The sequence below is a fragment of the Myotis brandtii genome, unplaced genomic scaffold (genome assembly GCF_000412655.1).
Source record: "Myotis brandtii unplaced genomic scaffold, ASM41265v1 scaffold374, whole genome shotgun sequence".
In the NCBI taxonomy this organism is placed as follows: domain Eukaryota; kingdom Metazoa; phylum Chordata; class Mammalia; order Chiroptera; family Vespertilionidae; genus Myotis; species Myotis brandtii.
In genome coordinates, this window is record NW_005364372.1 from 3,200,100 (window position 1) to 3,223,932 (window position 23,833).

Here is a 23,833-nt window from a genome sequence, read left to right on the forward strand (position 1 = left end):
GTCTCTGCATTAGAGAGTTGAGCATCCTTAGAATGTTGATATTCCCTTTCGAGCTTGAAAATTAGATGTCTTTCTTAACTGCTTCTTTCCTTTGACATGATAATACCATTATTAGAGAGTCAGCATGAGACAGCAGAGAGTGCACACGCTGTAGAGTCAGACGGATCTGAATTTAAATTCTGATTCTGCCATTTATGAACACCATCCAAGTATATATTGGACAAGATCATTTACTTTTCTCTGAACCTTAGTTCCTCTTCTGTAAAATGAACTGGTTTTATCGATTGAGACAACATTCTTGAAGTTCCTTGGTTATTATAAACCAATACTTATAAGTTAGTACTCAATGAGTATAAATTCTCTTCCGTTTATGCCTTGATAAGCTCACCTATCCCTTTTCCCCAAGATCTCTCATCACCATGTTTTGGTCAGCCACGCAATCAACACCTCTAAAGCTATAAGGTTGAATGGCAGAAACTTTTCTATTGTAATTATGTATGGTCGTTATTCTAGAGAGAAAGCAGAGGACTTTAACTTAGGAGAGGCAGGAGGGCGTTATAAATATGCATGGGAGAGGAACTCATAGAAGTAAATGCGGTTCATTAAAAGGTTGATTAATTGAAGGGAGAAATCTTTTTTAAAATCTCTCCCAGCTGGAGGAGATAAAGACCGGTATTTTAGTGGTAAATTGAAAAACAATCCTGTATATTAATTGGTAATTACTGCCACCAAGTGGTAGGAAAATGCTTCTTTAGAGACTGGAATCCATAGCCTTTGGGGGGAAAGTTCCCTTGTCACAATTTAGTGATTACATGGTGGACCCACCCTTATTCCATTTCTTCCCATTGTGTCATATCCGCCCAAGCTGTGATCTTCATTAAATGGAAAGCTGTCTTTGGTTTCTGTTACCACGCTGCCAAAATATCCTCCTGTCAAAAGAGAAATCGAAGGCTTATTTTGATCTTTGTCTCAGGAGCTTCCTCTAGTACAGAAAGGAAAAAGCAACGTGACTGCAATGAATGCTGAGAGACTTGGAGGTGAAACAATGATTGGAGAATCCTAATTTAGTTCCATCTCTAGAGTTAGAAAGGCCAATGCTTGGATACTTGGTCTGCCGCTTATCAGCTGCATAATGTGAAACGATTGGTCTCAGGATCCGTTTTCTAAGTAGAATATGAGGATTAAATTAAATGATGTATGTACAGTGTTTAGCCCAGGGCCTGGTCTCTAGCAAGTGCTCAGTAAATATTAGGCCATTCTTTTTTCTTTAATATAGTTTTATTAATTTCAGAGAGGAAGGGCTAGGGAGAGAGAGAAAAACATCGATGATGAGAATCATTCATCAGCTGCCTCCTGCACTCCCCCTACTGGGGGTCAAGCCCACAACTCAGGCATGTGCCCTGACTGGGAATTGAACTGTGATTTCCTGATTGGTAGGTTGATGTTCAACCACTGAGCCACACCTACCAGGCTAGCCCATTCTTATTACCATGCCTATTACACTACATTTACATTCCCTAAACCTAAATATTTATTGTAAATACAATAATTGTCAATACAATCCAACCGAACCCTAAAGAGGTAGGAGCTAAGAAAGTAAAATAAACACAGCAGCAAACTTTGCCAACCGTAAGAGGGATATTATATGATTTCTCTAATTCCAAAGAGAGAAGAACTAAGGAGAGAAGACAGGAACAAAAAAACCCTCTACATTCTCAATCAGCTCTGGCAGTAGTTACTTTCTACTGAGGTTCTGGGCAAGGCAATTACTAGTAAATCCCCTTTTAGTTCCCCTAACTCACACTGTGCTCTAAAGAATATGAATTAATTCTTTGGAAAGTTGCCTGCAAAATAAAACCCATATATGGATGCCAACTATAATTTTATATACTAGGAACCATAAAGTGTCATCTATTATTAACCTTAAGTAAAAGGAAAGGTAAAAATAGCAAGGCTATTTTTGCAGTGATAGTAAACTGTTATCTGGCATTCTATTTTCAGCAGCCTCAATTAAGCAGTACTTCCATACATTTATATATTGTCTTGACTAATTTATGGTCAGAAAAATAAATAGCCCAGGACACTGAGGAGCCTAAAATTAAAATGTCTTCTGTTTCATCAGAGATGGATTGCTTAGAGTCACATTTTTGTCACTAAACTCCAATTCTTTGAAAATTGATCATCTAGCCATGCGGTATATTACCCTCAACCGGAACATCAGTATAGTTCACAGGATCCTACTTCAGCCCCTTGTCAGAATTATACCAACCTGTCCTCTGTACCCCAAGAGGTGGTCATTTGGTCACTCCCTGAACACCTCCAAAGGGACCTCATTAATTTTATGAGGCCCCCAAGCTACTTTGTGGACAGGTCTATTCATTAGAAAAATTTTCCTGGTAATGAGTGAAAATTTCCCTCCATGTAACTCATATGCATTATTCTTAGTTCTAGAATATAAATCCAAGAACAATAGTCAACATTCTAGACTACCCCCATGTCCCAGATAGTCCAAAGAACCCAACTTTTGGTACTATTACCTTCATCCTATGAATTGGTACACGCTACAGCACACAAGGTAACCTGTTCTGCATAGCTTATCTTTGACCAATCATGTGATCAATGGACAGGTATTTTTATGTTCTCAGCACTTTAAAATCAATAAAAATAAAGAACTGTGAGGTACTCAATTTTTTAAAATCTGGATAGAGATCAGAGTGAAAAGCAATGAGGTCACCATTTTCATTAAATCAACTCATGGAATACTCCAAAGGATGATCTCAGTTGGAAGCAGGTGATCCTGGAGGAGGCCTGTGGCCCTTTGTCTCCTCAGGTTTGATATCCTCTTGAAACCATCAGTACTGGGTCCTTCAGACAAGACGTGGTAAGAACACAGCCTGCATATTGGGTGAGTTGTGCAGCAGGGAAGGGACCATCGCCCTGCATCTTACACGTTCTTTGTTAATTTTGCTGTCATACCCCTACCAAGCTTTTTTTTTTTTTTAATAATGTCAGCTTATCTTAGTTGTCTTGAGGAGATAAACAGAAAAGGATTTATTTAATGTTAGGCTTTATCCACAATGGAACTGGAGATACAGCCCATAACCTGAGGCTGAATAGGAGGAGAGTGACTGTGAGGAAAGACAGAACAGAATTTCAAGGGGAAGGTTAAAACTCAGGTGACAGGCACACTAGTATAGCTGTTCTTCTCTCCAGAAAGGTTTCTCTGGAAGCGTTTCCTTGGGAACATTTTATGTCTTCTCTATCAAAAGAATATTTTTGGTGAGATGTTCCTAATATACGGAGAGCTGTTGTGAAACAGGGTGTTAGCACAAAACAAGCAATAATTTGGGAACCCCAATCTTCAGCTCTCATTGAACTTATGCCACTGACGTGCTGTGTGATTTTTGGCACATTCCTGTATCCACAAAGTGGAAATGTTAAAGAGGGTGTTTTTTTCCAGCCTTCCCAGAAATACTGAGAGGGATAACCCAAATAATAAATGTTACAAACTATTGCAAAAGTAAACTGCGGAAATTTGAGAATTGATCTCAACAGAATACTTAAGAAAGTGTTTCCGTTTGGAAAAATAGCCCCGGACACCGAGGAGCCTAAAATGAAAATGTCTTCTGTTTCATCAGAGATAAGTTGCAGAGAGTCACATTTTTACAGTAAATAAGAATCAAAAAAGGGACTGGATGGTGAAGGGAGAGGCCCATCTACTAAGACCTCCTGTGCATGTTCTTCCAGGAAGGCAAATATTCTTTGTGCTGGAGAGTGCAGCATTTCATACTTTCTTCAAGGACTATATCCGAAGTGTATGTTTATGCTCCAAAATTCCTTTTTTTTGCCACATTATTATTTCTTCCTGAAATCTTTGTGCGGTTTTCAGTAAAAGCACACCTTAACTCCAGGAAATAGGAAACCTGTCAGATTAAATCTTTTTGCTCCTTTAAGTGCCAGAGCAGGTTGTCTGGCTCTTTTGTGTGTAGACGTTATTTTTTATACACTGTAGTATCATCCCATAATACTACCAAATCATATACGTGACTATACAGCTACACTGGCATAATAAAGTTGCTGAGTAATGAATCAGGAGAAGCCTGGAAGGTGGGTTCCAATTGTTTATGATGGTCCTCTTTATCCAGAGAAAGCCGAAAGCCATCGTGTGAATAACACAAATCAATGAGGCTCAGAAACCACCATTCAGAGGTATTCTGAACACATCAGAAACTCGGCATCCCCCCTGGACCCTTTACCAGGTTACGTTTATAAACCTTCCACACCACTATGGCACTTCAATTACAATGATTGCTTCCAAAACTTAGGCCTCAAAAACCTCTCTCCAGATTCATTTCCCGGAATATGCTTGTTTTAACAGCCTGATTCATGTTCTTGTAAGATATTTTCAGATTATTAAGGCAATGAGAAATTTATGATCAGTTTCAATTTTTATAAGTTTTCCAATGACCTTTTTTGAGATTTGACTTACAAGTCTCTCTATTTGCCTTGTCAAGTTTTTAGGCAATCTACCTGAACCAGGTACGGGAAAGATGCAATGCATGTTTGCCCTTGTTTAAAACCAGTTTGAACTTAACTACTAGTAAATAGCTTTGTGGAGAGAAGGGACACTTTTCCCTTAGGAAATTTCAGGTGAGTTTATGAATAATGTTCTGCAACTCTTTGGTTACCCCTGGTGTTTGGAAACACCTTATTCTGGTTGACTCTTTCCAACCTCTTGGTTTTCACAGTCCCCGTATGTGTACTGACAGGCTCTGGCATAAATATATTCAAAAAGAAAACTATAATGTTCTACCTGATCCAAAATATTTATTATAAGAACTGTTGAGAACAGAGGAAGCCTAGCTAACTAATATAAATTATAATGCTGAATCACACCGTGCAATTAAAGATTTTCTGTGTTTATTTTGCAAGACTCTGATCAACTGGTCCTGATTTTCTTACAAGATAGAGGGAGGCAGAGAGAGAATGAGATGACTAAGAAACATTTGGGGAAGAAAACTTCCCGTTTGTTAACACCCTTTAGAAAAGCAATTCTCTCATTCCTTGGAGGCTCCATATGGAATACTGGTAGCCCCACCTTCACTTATAAATCTTGGTGTTCTGGTCACCAAAAATGATTCACCCTCATGGGAACCAAAGGGGGGAAAAAAAAGCTTAAAGGATCTTTAAAGCCCAAATATACCCCCAGTGCTATGATGGGAAAATGAACCTGTCAGAGATAAAACACGTAAAACTGGCCAGGCAAAGGCATAAAATGTCTACAATAGGATCCAGAAAAATTAACATCAACTTCCTCTCCTGTGGTTGATGGAAATATGTATGAACAAAACACTCTTACTTCTGTTAGGGTGCTTCTGTTAACTGGCTTAGTCCCTGGGGATGGAGAAATCAGTGTTTTCTAGGAGAGTTTAAACCCTCCAGGAAAGAGAAAACACAGGGTTCATCAGCTACACCTGGTGTTCAGGTCTGATATCAGATGTCCATTGCTGCTCCTGTGGTGGGTCCCACCTCCAGGCAGCTTATGGTGGAGCCAGCTCATTAAGCCAAACTAGAAAAGTAAGTCAGTCCTATGCTTTCAGACAGGTTTGATTTGCCAAGTATAGTACCTAATGGCTTAAACAAAACAAAACAAAATAAAAAAACACACCCACAAAGTAACAAAGCAATTTTTAAAAATTTGTATTCTGACATTTTAACGCCCTAAAGCTTTTAGTGATTGGTTTTACATTATTTGATCTTGACTGAATAAAAAGTACCTGGATTTCTTCCAGGATCAAATTTCTGAGTGGGATTGGGATGTAATGCGTGCATCAAGGTTAAAGGGTGATTATAGGGGAGATGGAACTATAGTCACTAAGCACAGTTACTGCAGAACAGCCAATGCGAGGCAGTAGCATTCAGAGGAGAGTGCTGCTGAGACACTGCCCAATTTCTAGTTTCAGGAAGTGGAAAAGGCTATTTTGTGTCTATTCTGAAGCCAATCCTGGTGTTCCCAGAGAAAATGAATCGACAGCTGGGAAATATACCCATAGGTTACTTTCCCAAGTCATCTTGTTTCACATAATTAAGAACACAAGCTAACATAATGTTGTATATCAATTATACCTCAGTAAAATTTTTAAAAATTTTTTTTAAAAGATCATAACCTTTTCTAGTTTGGGAAGTGACTTCTCACCTTCAAAAAGAATGTGTCAATGATCACTCAGTGCCAAGGTAAGATCTTTCTCAGTGATTTTTGTTTCAAAAGGTCTAATGCTGACATATAAAGAGCGTCTGAGGTTTGAGAAGGAAATTTTGAAACCCGTAAAGCTATGATTGTGACATTTAAAAGGTCAATACCATTCAAATTATTTTAAAATGCTACCATTGAGAAGAGAATTAGCATAATCTGATCAACCATAGTACTTCAGAAAAACAAAAAAGAAGTTAATTGGATTTTATTCAGTGAAAAGACTAATTACAGCCAGTTATGTATCTTGAAATTGGCTAAATTTGATTAATTTCTTTCCCTCCCCACGTATATTGTAAACACATTCATCCATCCATCTACTAACTCATTCATTCAGTTTCAAATTCCATTATGTCATCTAGAAACTTTATTTCAACAGCACAGCTTTATCTGAGTAGCTGTGGCAAAGTTAGATATGAAAATAGAAGTTCTCTCACCATAACAGTACCAATTATGGCAAATGAAATAATACATTCAATTGTATTTCTGTGTAATGTGAGGTTCAAAAGTGTTTCTTTGCTCCAAAATTTATTTTCTTCATTGATTTGCCCCTCATGGAGTAAAATTTCCTTTTTCAATTCATTTGTTTTTTTTCCAGAGAGTTGAGGGACTTAAAATGCTTTGGACAAGAAAAGCTTTATTTCTGCTACTATCATGAACATGTAGAACTACAAAATCTCTTCTGAATAAAGATGAAGTGTGTCGGTCATGGAAGATGAAGCCACATCTACTTTAATATGTAGTGGTTTATGATTTGTCATATTTAAATCAGAATAAACCACATTCAGCTTTCAATCTCAATTCACCGTGATAAGCTCTGTTTATTCCAGAAGGATGACCTCAATTCCTGTAAGCTACTCTATGGCACTTTTGGATTTGTGCCTGAAAGCTCTGCCCCTAGCAGGTTCCAAACTCAATTCCATTAAACATGCAAAACCAACCTGTGTAAAAGCAGACAAGGTGATGGCCTTACATGTTGGGACTGAAGAAAACTAAGCAGAACTCCTAGACAGCCAGAATATGTCCGGCCAACCTCCTTTCCAAAGACACATTCTAAAAACAGATACCCAGCCAGTGCTGCTCAGTGGTTGAGCATTGACCTATGAACCAGGAGGACACGGTTCACTTCCCAGTCAGGGCACATGCCCGGGTTTGGGCTCGATCCCCGTGTGAGATGTGCAGGTGGCAGCAGAACAATTATTAGCTCTCATTGTTGATGTTTCTATCTCCCTTTCCCTCTCCCTTCCTCTCTAAAAATCCATAAAAATATATTTTAAAAAATAAATAAAAACATATAGAGTAGGGAATTTTCATTCGTTTTTTTCTTTGTAAATACCCACAAGGAGTATGGAACTTTGAGTCATTCACCAATCTATACGTTTTCAGAATGTGTCCAAGACGACGGCAGCCTGTACTTTGGAGTCAAGGAGTTCTGCTGGTGTTTCTTCAATCTCAGCCCTAAGGCCATTATCTTGCCTGCCTATACACAAGGTTGGGAGTCATTCACTAGTAAGGATGAATAGTGACGGGCAATTGTTTCCTAATACCTCAAAAATAGTTTTGTCTTGAACAAACAGAAGGCTACTCATTGAACTTTTTGAATAGTAACACTTATACATGGCTCAAACATAAGTTACCAAAAGTATTCGATGAAAATTTAGCCACCTTCATTCAGCTTCCAGCACTTCTCCAAACAAGGTAATCACAGCTCATTGTTTCTTATATTTTTCCAGAATTACTTTATACATGTAAGAGCAAATATGTATGTAAATTATATTTGCATTTTTACACATAAAGCCCACTTGCTACACATACAGTTCTACAGCTTATTTTTTATCACTTAACCAGATAGGTTGGAGAACTTTCCAGATCAGTGTATAGAGAGTTTTCTCACATTTTTTAATAGATACAAAGAAATCCATTGAATTTAATCCATTGTCTATTGATTGACATTTGGGATTGCTCCCCTTGCATTGTTGCTAACAACGCTAAAATAAATAATCCGACACAGATCATTTTGCAGACATGCAGCTATATCTTTTGGATAAATACCGAAAAGCACAATTGTTGGGTCATATGGAAAGTCTGTGTTTGGCTTTGTAAGAAACTGCCACTCTCACTTCCAAAGTACCTGTGCCATTTTCCACTCCTAGGAGCAAGGAATGAAAATTCCTGTCGCTCTACACCACCAGCAGTTGATATCGCCAGTTTGTTTGTTGTTGTTTTATTGTATTCTAGCCATTTAATAGGTGTGTGGTGCCACTTCATTGTTGTTTAAATCCATAATTTTTCATGACAAATGATGTTGAATATTTTTTCTTCTATTTGACATTGGCAGATCTTCTTTAGTCAGGTCTGTTCAGACCTCTTGCCCATATTTTAATTCAATTGTTATTTCCTTGTCGTTGATCTTGTTTGATGTCAATCTATTCCTTTCCAATACTTGTTACAATGATGATTATTTGTATATGTGACTTCTTATGCCTACTTTCTCAATTCCCAATATAAATTTAGCCAGATTCTTCCACATAATAGTGTGTCCTGCCCAATTCTAGTTCTAACTAACTAAAAATTTTGAAAAGATTAGGGGCCTAGGGGGAAAACCTGTTTACAATGATGAAAGCAGGGCACTGGGTAGAATAAGTTAAAAGATAATGAAATAAGGATCTCTATTTTTAAGATCCATTAGAGACCAAACAGTTCTGACACTCTGACCTTATGTCATAAACAAGCACTTGATGTTTCTCCCTTGAAGAGCACTTTACGTAGCTTCGCGTTCGTTCATATCTGGCTGAGAGTAATTAAGGGGAACATTGATGCCTCAGCGGTGAGCTCTGAAGTGAGCAGTTCTGCTGATAAAGCACTGGCGAGCACCCTGCATGCAATGCTGACGTTAAGAACACACTGAAGGTTTTAAAATACTGGAGAGATTTAAAAATACTGATGCCTGAGTCCCAACCTGGAAATTCTGGTTTTTAATTGGTCAAGGTATCAGGAATTTTTAAAGCTAATACATAGCCAAGAATCACTGTCATCAGGCAGGCTTTCCAACTTGATAAACTTGCCCCATTTTACACAGATAATTTATATTTGGAATCCCTAGAGACATGATAGAAGAAGAAGAGAAGAAGAAGAAGAAGAAGAAGAAGAAGAAGAAGAAGAAGAAGAAAAAAAGGAATTGCTCAGCACACTGGCATTTTGTGAACTAAACTACAAAATAACACCTTTAAAAGAGTCCAGTTGTCATTTTAACCGGTGACTGAAGTAGAATAAAAACATTCAAGAATTGGTGGTAGCAAAGTAAATCACCAAACTTTTAATCCAGACACAGGAAAATGCACTATTGAACCAGAGATAGATTTCTCCCATATCGATTAGTCAACATTTAACATTTGTCTGTGTTTTCCTATTATTTTTCTACACCTTTTTTTTCCTTTATTGATTAAGGTATTACATATGTGTCCTTATCCCCTCAATACCCCCCCCACACACACACACACACTCCCCACTCATGCTCTCACCCCCTGGTGTCTGTGTCCATTGGTTAGGCTTATATGCATGCATACAAGTCCTTTGGTTGATCTCTCCCCTTTCCCCCCACCCTCTCCTGCCTTCCCTCTGAGGTTTGACTGTCTGATTGATGCTTCTCTGTCTCTGGATCTGTTTTTGTTCATCAGTTTATGGTGTTCATTATATTCCACAAATGAGTGAGATCTTGTGATATTTATCTTTTTCTGACTGGCTTATTTCGCTTAGCATAATGCTTCTTTTTAAAAAATTTACTGGTTTTGATAAAATCATATAAAAATCTTTAAAGGTTATCAAAGTATTAAAGCTCATTTGAGATTCAGCTCATTATCTTGAGGGGGAAAATGTAAGCTCGTTTCTATTCACTAATGAGTGTATTTCTGTAGAAGTAAATTTCAGTGAAAATTATTTCATCTAAGGTGGGTAAACGTTATGTGGGGAACAAATTCAATAAGCTGTCTTAAAATAACTCAAAGCTTTCTTTGCTAATCTGAAAGCCCTTAGTAAGCTTACTATTTATTAATGAATGATTATTTTATTTACATGGTTTCCTCTCAACCAGAATTATACATAAATGTGCAATTTAAATGGCCCTGTTTCTATCTAACTTAAACAATTTACCGTTTTTTGACAACTGTCATTGATAGGTAAATTGATGCAGTTAATTTTGCAAAGCAAATAGGTCAGCCATGTATTTTCTTACAAGAAATTAGATGCCATCAATATAATATTCCCCCCCTTATCCATGGTTTTGCTTTTTGCTCTTTCAGTTACCTGTGGAAAACTGTTGTATGAAAATATTAAATGGAAAATTCCAAAAGTAAAAAGATTATAAATTTAATCTACACCTCATTCTGAGTAAAGTGATGAAATAACATTAACTGTTGTGATATCAAAGGTTTGGGTTCAACTAACCCTTCTTTTACTTAATAATGGCCCCAAAGCACCAGAGTAGTGATGCTGGCAATTCAGATATGCCAAAGAGAAGCTATAAAGTGCTTCCTTTAAGTTAAAAGGTGAGTATAGTACAATAAGATATTTTGAGAGTGAGAAAGAGACTTCATTTGCATAATTTTTACAGTATCCTATATAATAAAAGCCTGATATGCAAATTGTCCCCTCAACTGGGAGTTCAACCAGGAGTTTGACCAGGGGGTAAGGCCAGCTGGCCAACCACCTTCGGCCCCTCCCCCTGGCCAGCCCTGCCTGATTGGCCCCAATTGGGGCAGGCTGGCCGGACCCCACCAGTGCATGAATTCGTGCACTGGGCCTGTAGTATTATTATAATTGTTCTCTTTTATTATTAGTTATAAATTACTGCGCCTGATTTATAAGTGAAACTTTATTATGGGTATGTATGAAAAGGACAAAATGAAGTGTATATATAGGGTTTGGAACCCTGCGGTTTCAGGCATCCACTGGTGGTCTTGGAATGTGTCCCCAGTGGATGGGGGGGCTATTGTAGCTTCATCCCCTGTGTTCTTCTGACATATCTCCAAGGACAGTATTTCTGGCAGAAGGAGGGGGTAGCTATTTTACCTGACATAGTTTGAGAGGTATAAAGAATGTCTCTGTAGAAAAACATGTCCCTGTCTGATGCCTTATCTTTTCATTAGTGCTAGATTTCCTACCTGTAGGATAGCCCATTGGTTTCTGATTGCTTAGTGGGAATGATTGTATCACACCTCTCCTCCCCCTGAGAAAGTGGGAAAGGACAAGAAGACAATGAATGGAAACAGGAGGAACAGACTCTAAGTTCATTTACTTCCTAATTTTGGCTGGTGGTAAAACTGATTCAAGTTTTGCTTAGATCCCACAATTACCCATATCAATCTGACAAAACCAAACTTTCATTAGCGTTTACACTTTTATCCCTTCCTATTCTGGAATGGAGGATGTTCCTTTTCAGCTTTAAATGGGAGCATAAATTTTTCCAGCTTCCCTGGAGCAAATGTCATGAGTGAACTATAAGCTAAAAACTAGGCGTTCTTTTACCTTTGGATGTGAAATGATTGTTGTTTTTTTCCTTTTCAGTTTCTTCTTTGTGGCATATGTGGAATATTGTGCGCCAAAAAAAAATCTGGACTTATCGTAAGTTTCTGCCTTGTTTGCGTTGTGCATTGAAGTATTTGAAATGTCAGAACTCAGATATGGAAATGGTGACTAGTCAACTTTCATATGTTGAATGTGACTCATTCACAGGGTAGCAAAAGGACTGACAAATAAATCCTGGCTTTTTTATTTTCAAAGAAAAACATCACAATTACTAGTACCCCAGCCAGTTTGCTCAGTGGATTGAACATCGGCTGGCAGACCAAAGGGTCCCGGATTCGATTCTAGTTGGGAGCACATGGTTCAGTTGCAGGCTCCTCCCCAGGCCCAGGCCCTGGTTGGTGCTTGTGCAGGAGGCAACCAATAGAGGTGTTTCTCTCACATCGATATTTCTCTGTCTTTCCCTCTCCCTTCCACTCTATCTAGGGACCAATGGAAAAATATCGTTGGGTAAGGATTAAAAAAAAGACTATTATAGATTATGAGTAAAGAAAGAAAGAAGGAAAGAAAGAGAGAAAAAGAAAGGCTTTGATATACTCTTTAAATGCATGAATATGCAGCCTTTATGACTTCTGTGGATGACAGTATCCACTTTTCCAATTTATAGACTCCTAAACATTCGCATGAATCCTTCCATAAACTGAAAAAGACATAACTTGAGTTCATGGGAAATTTAACTGTTTAAATATGGAACTGGGCCTAAGCATTGCTGGCTTTGTTTGACTGTCAAGTTAATTTTACAAAGCAGCAAAACAGCTGTGTTGTTATAGTGACAGTTAATTCACAAAGATGTTTCTTTTATTTTTTTATTGCTGTGAATGCAAATGTAAGTGTTTTCAGATGCTTTATGGTGTATCCTGGGCTTCGGGGTATGGAACACGCTCCCAGTTAACTCCGATGTTGGCTGGGGGACAGCTTCTGCGTGCTCGAATGTGGCTTCCCCGCTGCCTTCCACAGCATTTTATGAGAGTTTGGAAAGAAGGAAAAGGCATGGTGTATTTCATTGAGTACAATAGGAAAATATACCTTTAAAATTTGGAGAAATGAATACTATACATGGACCCTAGGAAGTGATCTTTGAGCCTAAAAGGAGTTTCCAAGCGGAGACCAGTTATCTGAGGAGGGCAGGGAAGAGGCAGTAGTGCAGTTCTTTTGTTTAACTCCTTTTCTAATCACATCTTTCTCTGTGAGAACGCGGAGACCAGTTATCTGAGGAGGACAAGGAAGAGGCAGTAGTGCAGTTCTTTTAACTCCTTTTCTAATCACATCTTTCTCTGTGAGAATATCTATTGGGACAAAAAGGTTGAAGGCCCCATTGCTTAGACATGTGGGACCTGAAGAGTGGTATTATGCTAAGTAAAATAAGCCAGTCAGAGAAAGACAAGTATCACATGATCTCATTCATGTCAAGGAAGTCTTGTCTGAAACCACTGGTTGGACTAAATTCCCTTGCTCCCTACTCTGAACAAAATATACTGATGAACAAAATAGATCCATGGAACAGACTGTTGAATCTCAGAGGAAGAGGGGGTGGTGAGGGACAGGATGATACTAACCAAAGAATTTATATGCAAATGTGCATAAATTTGGGTATAGGTTTTACATTTTAATTCCTAGGTGAGAATGCTCTATCTGCGCCTGTTAATAAAGTCTGGTGCCTTTAAAGGATTACTAAGAAAAACATCAGAAGAAATATCTTTTCCTCTAATAGACAATTGAATTTGCCATTTTTCTTAATTAACAGTAATGACTTCATAAAAAGGTAAAATTTAATATCTTTTCATGTTTTCTGAGAATGACTAAACATGAAAATATATTATCAAGAAACTGCATTTCCTGAATATACTTTAAAAATGAAATATAACTGATTGGTTCTACCTGAATTGGAAGCTATAGGTTCCCACTTGGGATGATTCAATTATTTGGTAATTGATACTCAGTATTACAATTAATCGCTATAAAATATTTTACTCATCCATCACTAGATTTTTAGCCTTGCTGATAAGTACCATGAGACAGACAATAAGGAATGCTGAATTAAGTTAGAGAAATAAAAGGAACTACTTGTAGTTCTTTCTGCCTATCATGCTATTTTACTGTGCTATTTCATGCATCCATGGCCTTACCCTTTACTAGGAACTGCATGCACTTAGCTTAGATGACACATGGTCAAGGAAGTCTTGTCTGAAACCACCGGTTGGGCTAAATTGCCCTGCTCCCTACTCTGAGGGCAACCCATTCACCTCCATGTGGAAATGTTGGATCTTCTCCAAGACTGCAATGTACTCAAGGGGAATAACTATGAGCTGTTCTTTTTTATAATGCCAACTGCTACCTCACTCAAGACCTAACAGATGCTAGGTGCTCAATACGTGCTTGCCAGATTCAACTGTCAACAGCCAAAACACCTGATATTGTAGAATTAAATGCTCAAGTCAGTTGTACAGCTGTTTGCTCTGAGGATTTATGCCAAAGGAGGAGATCAGTAAAGTCATGGAAATGTTCTGAGAAATAGGACAGGATTTGGGCCTTCCATCTAAGAGTCCAAGGAAAAAAGGCAAAGTTATTATCAGGAAATGAACATATTGTTGAGGTAGGAATGTACAAGCTATATCGATGGATAAGAGAGGTGACAAGAATAGGCGCTATGCCAGGAGAATATGGAAATAAGTTTAGATAATTAAATTAGCATCATACTGTAAGTTATCATGAAAACCCTAGATACTCGTGCAAAATAAAATAAAATTATTAAAGCTATTAGAATATTCTATTAAATTTATTAAATATTCACAAAACATTTGCTACACAGCAGGCATTATACTTAGTTCTACCAGAGACCTTGTGATATTTACTTTGAATAAAAAACAACAACACTTTGGTTCTATTAATAGAGACCCACATCAAGCCAATAGGAGGATCAAAAGCAAAACCACATACTGAGTTTCTCCAAAGCAGCCAGTTCAAGTGTATTGTGGGAATACCTACTGTGTAGGCTTCACTGTGGTGCCACATAGTAACACAAGTTTTGTAAGATGAAGGGTCAGTTCACGGGGAGTCCCTGAAGCTCCTATTGGGGAAATAAATACACACACAATAAAATTTTTATAAATTAAATAGTCAACTCAATTTCCTCAGATCACAAAACTAAAGAAATATAAAGATCTGAAGCCTGTGGAACTAATGGCAGTTCAATGAAAAGGTATTTAGATATTTTGGGGGCGAGGGGGTTTCACATAGTGAAACTGGATTTGGAGTCAGAAAATATAGGCTCAGTCCCTGAGTAAGATTGTTACCTGCCTCTCTCAGAGGATTTCTGGATGGGTTCATTGAGGTATCTGTTCAAGTTCCTAGCATAGTAGCACATCGTAGATATTAAATCAATATTAGTTAAATCTGAATCTACCTAGAAGACCAGTTCTGCTACTTCAGAGTTTTCATAAGATGTGTCCCTGGCTTCTGTATGGTCAGCGCTTAATTCTGGGAACACTGTGATCTATACCCTCTCCATTCAGTCCGATGACATAGAATCTTGGTGAAAGCACAGCTCCTGTCCTGTGAGAAGCACCAAAAACATCTTTATTGTAGTTCAACCATCCTTTCTCAACGTTAACACTCCCTTCTTCTCACCAGATGATCCTCTTTTCCGCCTGCTGCATCTGTGGCCTCATCGGGGGCATCCTGAACTTTCAGTTCCTTCGGGCTGTGACAAGAAAGACCTCTTCCCTCTACCCCCTGCATCTGGCCTCCATGTCCCTTGCGTGCATTGGGATCGGGGGCTGCACCCTCTCTTCATGGCTCACTTGTCGCCTGGCCAGCTATGAACAGAGGAGGATGTTCTCGGAGAGGGAGCATTCCCTGCATCACTCCCATGAGATGGCTGAGAAAGTGAGTCTCGTACCTTTTTCTCTCGCGGCTGCTATGTGATGAAGACCGCAGGCAAATCTAGGTGAACCAACTGGTTGCTTTAGATGAGAAAGTGAGAAATTAGATTTTGTGAAATGTTGGTCCCATTGGATTAAGGATAGGAATTTATTACTTTTTTTCTCTGCAATTCTGGATACACTTATTTTCAACCTACTTTTGTAGCCTCTCTATACAAAAAAACACAGCTCCTAAAATACGATTTCATAAAATATTCAATGCCTAATAAATAAGGATTTTTATGTGTTGTACTGAGGAAAAACACTAAATACACTCTCAACTCAATAACGCCAGTTTTAGAAAGCGGATGAATTCGCCTTTCTAGCCCACCCTTGTGCTTGTAAGGAGATGCATTTGATTATGTAAATTAGGGTTTCAAGCATAAAAGGGCCTTTTAATAAGGCGACAAAAAGCCTTGCCTATCAGTGCAGAAATTACAATTCACATAAAGCTTCACTTAATTCTCATCTACACTTCATGCATATTTGGGTAGCTTTGCCTGTAATTTAAACAGTGGTCCTTGCATAATTGTTTCATGAAACCCATTCAATCAGGAAGTTACATTTACCACAGAAAAGGACAAATGATATAGTGAGCTGTCTGTGTTTCTACTATATTTGCATATATTTTAAAATGTACTTCCTGCTACTGGATTTATTAAGGGAAAGTCAAGTATCTGTGACATAAACTCACTAAGATAATGGCTACATCATATTTTACTTGATATCAGGGAAATAAAACTGCAAGACCACAGAATAGAGGAAAGAATTGCAAGAATTAGTGCTGGGTATTTCTATATAATGTTATTTTGAAGAAAAGGTATTTCTTCTGTAGTTTTATGTGTTTCTATTTTGTTTACATCCCGATAAGCTGAATAAATGCTCTTAAATTGTTTCAAGAAAGCAGTTTTAAACAGATTTACATGTGTCCTTCAAAAAAGAGTTAATAGTAAGACTGGTCATGTACAGAAATGGGTTGTTCAAAGTAGATTATTATTATATACTAGTGGCCCGGTGCACAAAATTTGTGCATGGGGGGTGGGATGTGTCCCTCAGCCCGGCCTACACCCTCTCCAATCTGGGACCTCTAGGGGGATGTCCGACTGCTGGTTTAGGCCCGATCCCATGGGGACCACTGGTTCCTAACTGCTCACCTGCCTGCCTGCCCAATCGCCCCTAACCACTCTGCCTGTGGGCCTGCTCGCCCCCAACTGCCCCCCCCACCAGCCTTCTCACCCCCAACTGCCCTCCCCTGCTGGCCTCATGGCCCCCAACTGCCCTCCCCTGCCGGCCTCATGGCCCCCAACTGCCCTCCCTGGCCAGTCTCCCGGAAGATCTCCTGGTCTAATTAGCATATTATCCTTTTATTAGTATAGATTTGGATAGTGGCTGTCTCCTGCTCTATTTTTTATGCTAGTGTGATGTAGTTTTTTGTGTATATGTGTGTGCAATATTTACTGTATAATTGTTATATTTATATTAGAGATTGAGGGCTATTGAAATAACCGACTTGCCCAGCTGCCCGGTGGTGCCCCCGACACCAGAGTTACCTACAAGGTACGCGAATTTCTAGGGAGTTGCCATGTTGTAATGTCATTGCCCAAAGTGCTGCCTCTTCCAGGAAGCCATGGTGTCAGCAGATCAGCCTCGACTGAGGCTGGATGTGGTGCCTCAAAGTACCGCTTTCATGAGAGCGACTTTGAGGACCTGCCATAACCTACATGGCAGATTTTGCAGCTTGAAACTTGGTTGAGTATTTAAAATATTCAGCCTCCTCTAAGCATCCAAACACCTTGCTGCTTGGATGATTCCCGACTCCTTTATTCTCTGCTACATCATGATTCCGACTCAGTCTCATCCTTCACAGACCAGAGTTTTGTTTTTAATCGTAGACGGATCTGATAAAGACAAACTGCATCGGCCTCCTGCCAACATTGCATGAGCAGATACGTCTGGCACGAAGACAGTAACCATTCTGTAGGGAAACTTTCTTCTTGTAAAATTATCTGCTGTGATGCATTTCAAATTTAGCTCCCTTTGGATTGCTGAAAGCAGTCGCCATTCTTGGTTTGGTTAAACAATAGAATTGGAACTACAGAAGGTCACATAGCTACCGTGGTCCAACTGCAGAAAGTATGTCCATTTGCAAATACTCCCATTTGGTCAGGCCCAAAGTTAGAGTATAATCTTGTTAAGTTGGATGTGCCTACTTACAAATAAGCTCAAGATACTCATCCAGTTAAAAACTGATTTTCACTGTTATTTTTTTATCGATAATTTTATTGTATCTGTATTAGGATGAATTTAGTTAAGAAAATTCTTTTTTTTGGTAATATTTCTAAAAACTGGATTTTTAAATCCTGCAATAAAAGATTATAATTAGATTAAATTTTTAAATAGTTTTGAAGCTACATTTTTAATTCAAAGTCATTTTAGGAGAAGATAGGAAATCTAAGGAACTTAGTTCTTATAAATTCATTAGGAAATTGTATTTTTGTTCTAGTAGGAAAAGCAGAAAAAAGGTGTATGAGTAAATTTTGTTAAAGATTGTTTTGTTTTGTAGGGATTAGTTCTACTTATCTTGCCACCAACACTGAGTTCTTGAATGAAGCCTCAAATCAGGTTTCTTATCTACTAACTTAACCACAGCTCAATAATCTCAGTGTATTTTTAGACCTACTTCCACCTCATATATCACTAACAGAGCCAGCCCCTCAATTAGCTGAACCATCACCAGACCATAGAGGCTAGCTGCTGGCTCGAGGGATGTTCTCCACTTCCTATCAGAGCCTTATCCTAAAGGAGTTTGAGTTTTTAGGCTTTTTTTTTCTAGTAATTTCTTGCCATGTTACTGGGGGAGACATAATGGCTGCCCAGGAACAAGATAACCAACCCCCTAGAGCCTGGAAGGGGCCGGGCCATGTTACATGCAAAGACAGGTCTTGATGTGAGAGGCAAGGTCCCCAATGCCTAGTGTCTCCTTTCCCACAATCCTCTTGGAAGAAACTCTATACCCATCCTCTAAAAGACAGCAAAGTTTTCAAAAGTAAGATTCAAACACCAGACCGATTCCTAACTTCAAGACCCTCATTGCTCCTCCTAAGCATCTTTCAAAACCACCCAATCCAAAAAAGCAAGCCTGTTCACTCTTTTACCTTCTGTATTGAATTTTCAAAGAAATAAAGACTAAAAATGAGGTATGGATGACTTGTCATTTTCAAATAAATATTTGAAAGAATTTCTAAAGTTTATAATAGCAAACGCTTTACTTCGTAATTGTTAATTCATCCAAACCAAAAGTTGATATAACTGATAGGCTTGAAATCATTGAGAAGATAATTTCCATTTGAATTATTCTTTACCACGTTGTTGCAAATAGGCTTGTTCAAATGAGGGAAGATGTCGTCATCTACTTTCAGATAGTTTTGCCAAAATATTCTTTATAATCTGGTGCATTAGCCATTATAAATGTGAATGGGCCTTACACCTCCTCACTACCTTTTATTGTGTAGGGAAGAGTTTAATGTTTAATAAAACACAAATTGAAAGCTTCCAAATGTTTCTCAAATTAACATATTTTCTATCACTGCAAATGGAACTTATTATGTTGAGTCATCTTTTATATTTAAATGTTACTGCCTTCCCATGTAGTTTTCCTTATGAATAATTGATCCCTACAAACACATATTAAGAATTTTATTTTTTTAACTGAATGAGTAACAGTGTTGTGAACATACTCTTTCCACTGTGATTTACAATCACAAATAAGCTTCAGTCCCCGCGTGGGCCTTTCTCAGTTCTTAGCAAAAAGGCCATGCACTTTTCTATAGAATGAAGGTAACCCTCGTTGGCCCTTTGTTGACATGCTCAGCAAAGGAGCCTGCACTGGAGAAATGTGGGCATATAATCATCTTCTTCTTTCTAGGTAGGCCTTTCCAAAAGAGAGTTAAGGAACGAACGGGGAAACGGGGCCGGGGAGAGACTGAACTGTTCTTGAGGGCAGAAGACTTTGGTCTCAGAGGCTGTCACTTCAGCATTTTCATGTGCCCGAGATGCCATGAAATTTCATTTCCTCAAACGCAACACCAATATCAACCCTCGACCTTCCCCAAAACTCAGCAAGTTTTTCAATGGCTTGAAATGTCTGTTTTGCAAACCCATTAATCAAATCAATGTCTTACTCTGAAAGAAATGTTAATTAATTCATGTTGCTTTCCTAACAGGAAATGACAGACAACATGAGCAATGGAGGACCACACCTGATATTTAACGGAAGAGTATAATTAATGTTGTAAAGAACTGAACATTTTTTAGGATTTTCACGAGGCAAGGAAATACCAAAGGACTAGGAGATGAAACTGAAACAGTTCTTGCATTTGCTGTTATCTCTCCCGAGCACCCACTACAATTATTCTTTCTCTATTTTGCCTCTCTTGTGTCTTCAGCTTTTTTTATTAGGTGAAAACTGTCCAGAAATGTTCTAGGACAGTAATTTCAACACTTTCCAGATGGTTCTAAAAAAGACTTTTCAGTGGGGAAAAAAGAGGAAAAGATGAAACTGAAAGATTCCTCTTCTATACAAACATTATTTGACTAGCATGAGTGTTAGATTTGTTATCACCTATTTCGTATAAGTATTCAAAAAGTGCAAGTATCAAAAATAACAATAACTTGTTGATGTCTTTGTTTTGAAAGACAGTGGCTTCAAGAAAGCCATGATTCAAAACCTCAGCAATGCCTTGTTGTAAAAACATTGTAATTATTTTCAACTTGTGAATGAACTATATTTCATAATTTATTTGTAAATGACAAAATAACATAAACCATAAAAAAAGATTTTTTTAGAGAGAGAACACTAATCTGTATGATATTTTTGCATTTTTGCACAAGAGTGAAAAGTTGTAAATGAATAAATATCATTTAAGGCAAATAAACATGTATTGATCATACTGTGCAGATTGATCTGCATGTTCATGAATGAGCCTAAGAATAAAACAAACTATGTGTGTGTATGTGCGTATATACTGTATACTGTAAATATTGAAAATATATACAGCACATATGTATAGCATCATGAATGTAAGTAGGTAGTAGAAAAGAAATTGTGATATTGTGGGGTGTTATCAAGATTCCATTCCCACAGAGGTGGGAAAGCAATTGTTCAAGGCTTTTCTATACCCCAAAATCACATTTTAATTTCTACTTAATTTGTTCATTTTCATTCTTTTTATTATGTCTGCTGTAAAAATTATTGCGGTTGAGATTTATAGAGTTGAGTGATCTGAACAGTGTAATATAAAGATAAATTACTTAGTTATTTGGCTATTTTATTATTATTATGGTATTTATGTAATAACAATTATTAATACTGATTTATAAGCATAACTTTAAATTATGTACTTCCACATAATTACTGTTGATTATTCATGATATTTACATTTTAAACATTTTACAGCCCAATTAAATTATATGAAAGGATGGGAGAAGTATGCCCAAATGATGAAGTTACAATTAGCTTTGCCATAATTTAATTTAGTGTTTTGTTTGTTTTATAATTCCAGAATAATACAGACAAACCTTTCTTAAGAACACATATATCCAAAGAACCTGAAAGACTTCTCTGTAGAAGAAAATAAGAGGATAGGCTCACATTTACATAGCAAGATTCAATATTTCCATGATGGAATGTTAAAATAGCAACCTGAGACAATATGTATAGGCAAGAAAATAGCATGGTTTTTGAAAATATTTATGAGAACATAACCTCTGGCAGCAGATAAAGAACTCATATTTTAAAATATACAACTCTCACTGTATTGCATACTTTTATTTTTCCCCAAAGCTAATAAATTTTCAACTGATTTTTTAATGACTTGCCTACTGAACCCTAGGTAAATTAACACCTTTAATATCTAGTATGAGAACATATTATAAATTAAAAGCAAAATATGGGTTTTAATTGTGCTAAGAAAATAATAATTCCAGCTAATGGAAATCTGAGGGTCTTTTAGTTTTAGAGCAACATAATTATGACCTACCATATTTAAATCAGCTCATTAAAAATGTCTGGCTGTATCCAGTCAAAGAAACAACTGGACTATGGTTGTGCAGTGTAGTTTTTGAAGTCTCCCAACTCATTTGGATAACTTCATTATCCAGTAGATTATAGAAGTTGCCATAAATGCAACCTCAGACAGTGAATCAACATTAGCACTGTTCATTGGATGCCACAAGCAGGCATGATCTTTGTTTCTGGAAATCTAAACTATACAATGCAGATATTTTGTGTGTATGTGGTCCTACTGAATTTATCCAAGGATACAGTCTTGTACTGAAAGAATAATCACCAACTCTAACTTTAGGTTACATTTCTTCATAGACATCTTTGCACAATACGCAGTTATAATACATCAGTAAGATCTTTTCTTGCCTTTGAAATAATTTATGAAATCACACTTAAAGGACAAAAGTAGGCATCCCACTGCTTTGACATAGAGTTAAGAAGAAATACAATCATCACAATTTTCCAAATAGTCTACAGTGTATTTAACCAAGGAGAGCTATATCTTTAAATGTAAGTTATTTTAACCCAACATTTTCAGGTCTCAGTTTCTTAGAGTGATATATTTGGGATGTGTAGTCATTCTTTTTGAGATAGGGGTTAGGAAGACATTGTTGCAGTACTTGAAAATTTAATTTTCACAATACAATGAACTATGAACTAGAGTGTTTTTAAGTGACTGCATTACAGCTTTACTATGAGCCTACCCTTGGGAAAAAGTAATGTGATCCTAAAATAGAAAAAGAATATGTGAAACTGGTGTGGTGGTGTAGAGACTAGCTGCAAAAGGTGCAGTTATTATAAGCATAGAAGATTAAAAGTGGACTCATCTTTAAATTTTTTAACCATATATGTGTGTGTATGTGTACACACCTACACACAAATATATACAATTGTTTAAAAGTAGAATATGGTATGATGACTCTATTGATATGTCTATGTAATAAAAATGGCATCTTTTGAAACTACATATGGTGTGGGCTTTCTTTTCATCACAATACAAAAAGTAATTTCCTACCCCTGGCTGGTTTATCTCAGTGGCTAAAGTGTTAGCCTGCTCACAGAAGGGTCCTGGGTTCAATTTCCAGTCAAGGGCACGTACCCGGGTTGCAGGTTTGTTCCCCACCCTGATCAGGGCAAGTGTGCAGGAGGCACCAATCAATGTGTCTCTCTCACATAGATGTTTCTCTCTCTCCCTCCCTCCTTCCCTTCCTCTCTCTCTCTCAAAAAGTCAATGGAAAAAATATCCTCTTGGTGAGGATTAACAACAACAACAAAAGAGTAATTTCCTCAGATAGCTAGGTGAATAAATGTTCTGTTCTGAGGCTGGCAGGGGACAGAAGGCAGAGATGGTCCCAGCCTGAGTATATGGAAGTAAGAAAAGATATTATTTGAGATAGGATAGATTAGAATGTGCTAGAGATAGAGAGGGAGTGGTTGGATATAGAAGACAAAATGAGCATAATTAGAAAATGAGGTCCCTGAGGAGGCAGAAGAAAACAAGATCGGATCACAAGAGATAGCATGACCTATAGGTAGGACTGAGATCATAGGAGAGCTCACAAATGAAACCACAGTACAGATGGTCCCTGACTTTCAATGGTTGGACTTTGGATTTTTCAACTTTCCGATGGTGCAAAAGCTATAGGCATTCGTTAGAAACTGTACTTCGAGGTTTGAATGTTGCCCTTCTCCTACAGGAAGATCCTCTCTGGAGACTCTGGGCAGCAGGGACCCTCATCTCCCCATCAGCCAGGTGGTTCTGAAGGTAAACAACCAATACTCTACAGTGTAGCAGGAAGATCCTCTCTGGAGACTCTGGGCAGCAGCAGGGACCCTCATCTCCCCATCAGCCACGTGGTTCTGAAGGTAAACAACCAATACTCTACAGTGTAGGACTATGTTGCCAGTGTTTTTAGATATTATGCTTTGTGTTTTTCATCCCATCATGTTTACAAAATGCCCAATGTGTCTCTTGCTTCTGGTGAGAAGAAAGAGGAAGGCAATTACAGCTGCTCCTTG

The 23,833-nt window shown here is 37.8% G+C and overlaps 1 protein-coding gene across 5 annotated transcripts in view; it reads left to right on the plus strand.

Annotated features, from left to right (window-relative positions):
* TMEM196 (transmembrane protein 196) overlaps positions 1 to 20,607 on the plus strand; it is a 44,845-nt gene extending 24,238 nt beyond the window's left edge. For 3 of the 5 annotated variants that reach the window (XM_005872309.2, XM_005872305.2, XM_005872306.2), the window contains exons 2-5: positions 11,813 to 11,869; positions 15,461 to 15,715; positions 17,234 to 17,307; positions 19,974 to 20,028. In XM_005872309.2, the coding sequence (XP_005872371.1) occupies positions 11,813 to 11,869; positions 15,461 to 15,715; positions 17,234 to 17,307; positions 19,974 to 19,980 (393 nt within the window). In that variant the 3' untranslated portion in view covers positions 19,981 to 20,028. Of the gene's footprint in view, positions 1 to 11,812; positions 11,870 to 15,460; positions 15,716 to 17,233; positions 17,308 to 19,973 lie in introns of all 5 variants that reach the window. The other 2 variants (XM_005872307.2, XM_005872308.2) reach the window with 1 other exon arrangement.
* Positions 20,608 to 23,833: the final 3,226 nt, after the last annotated feature.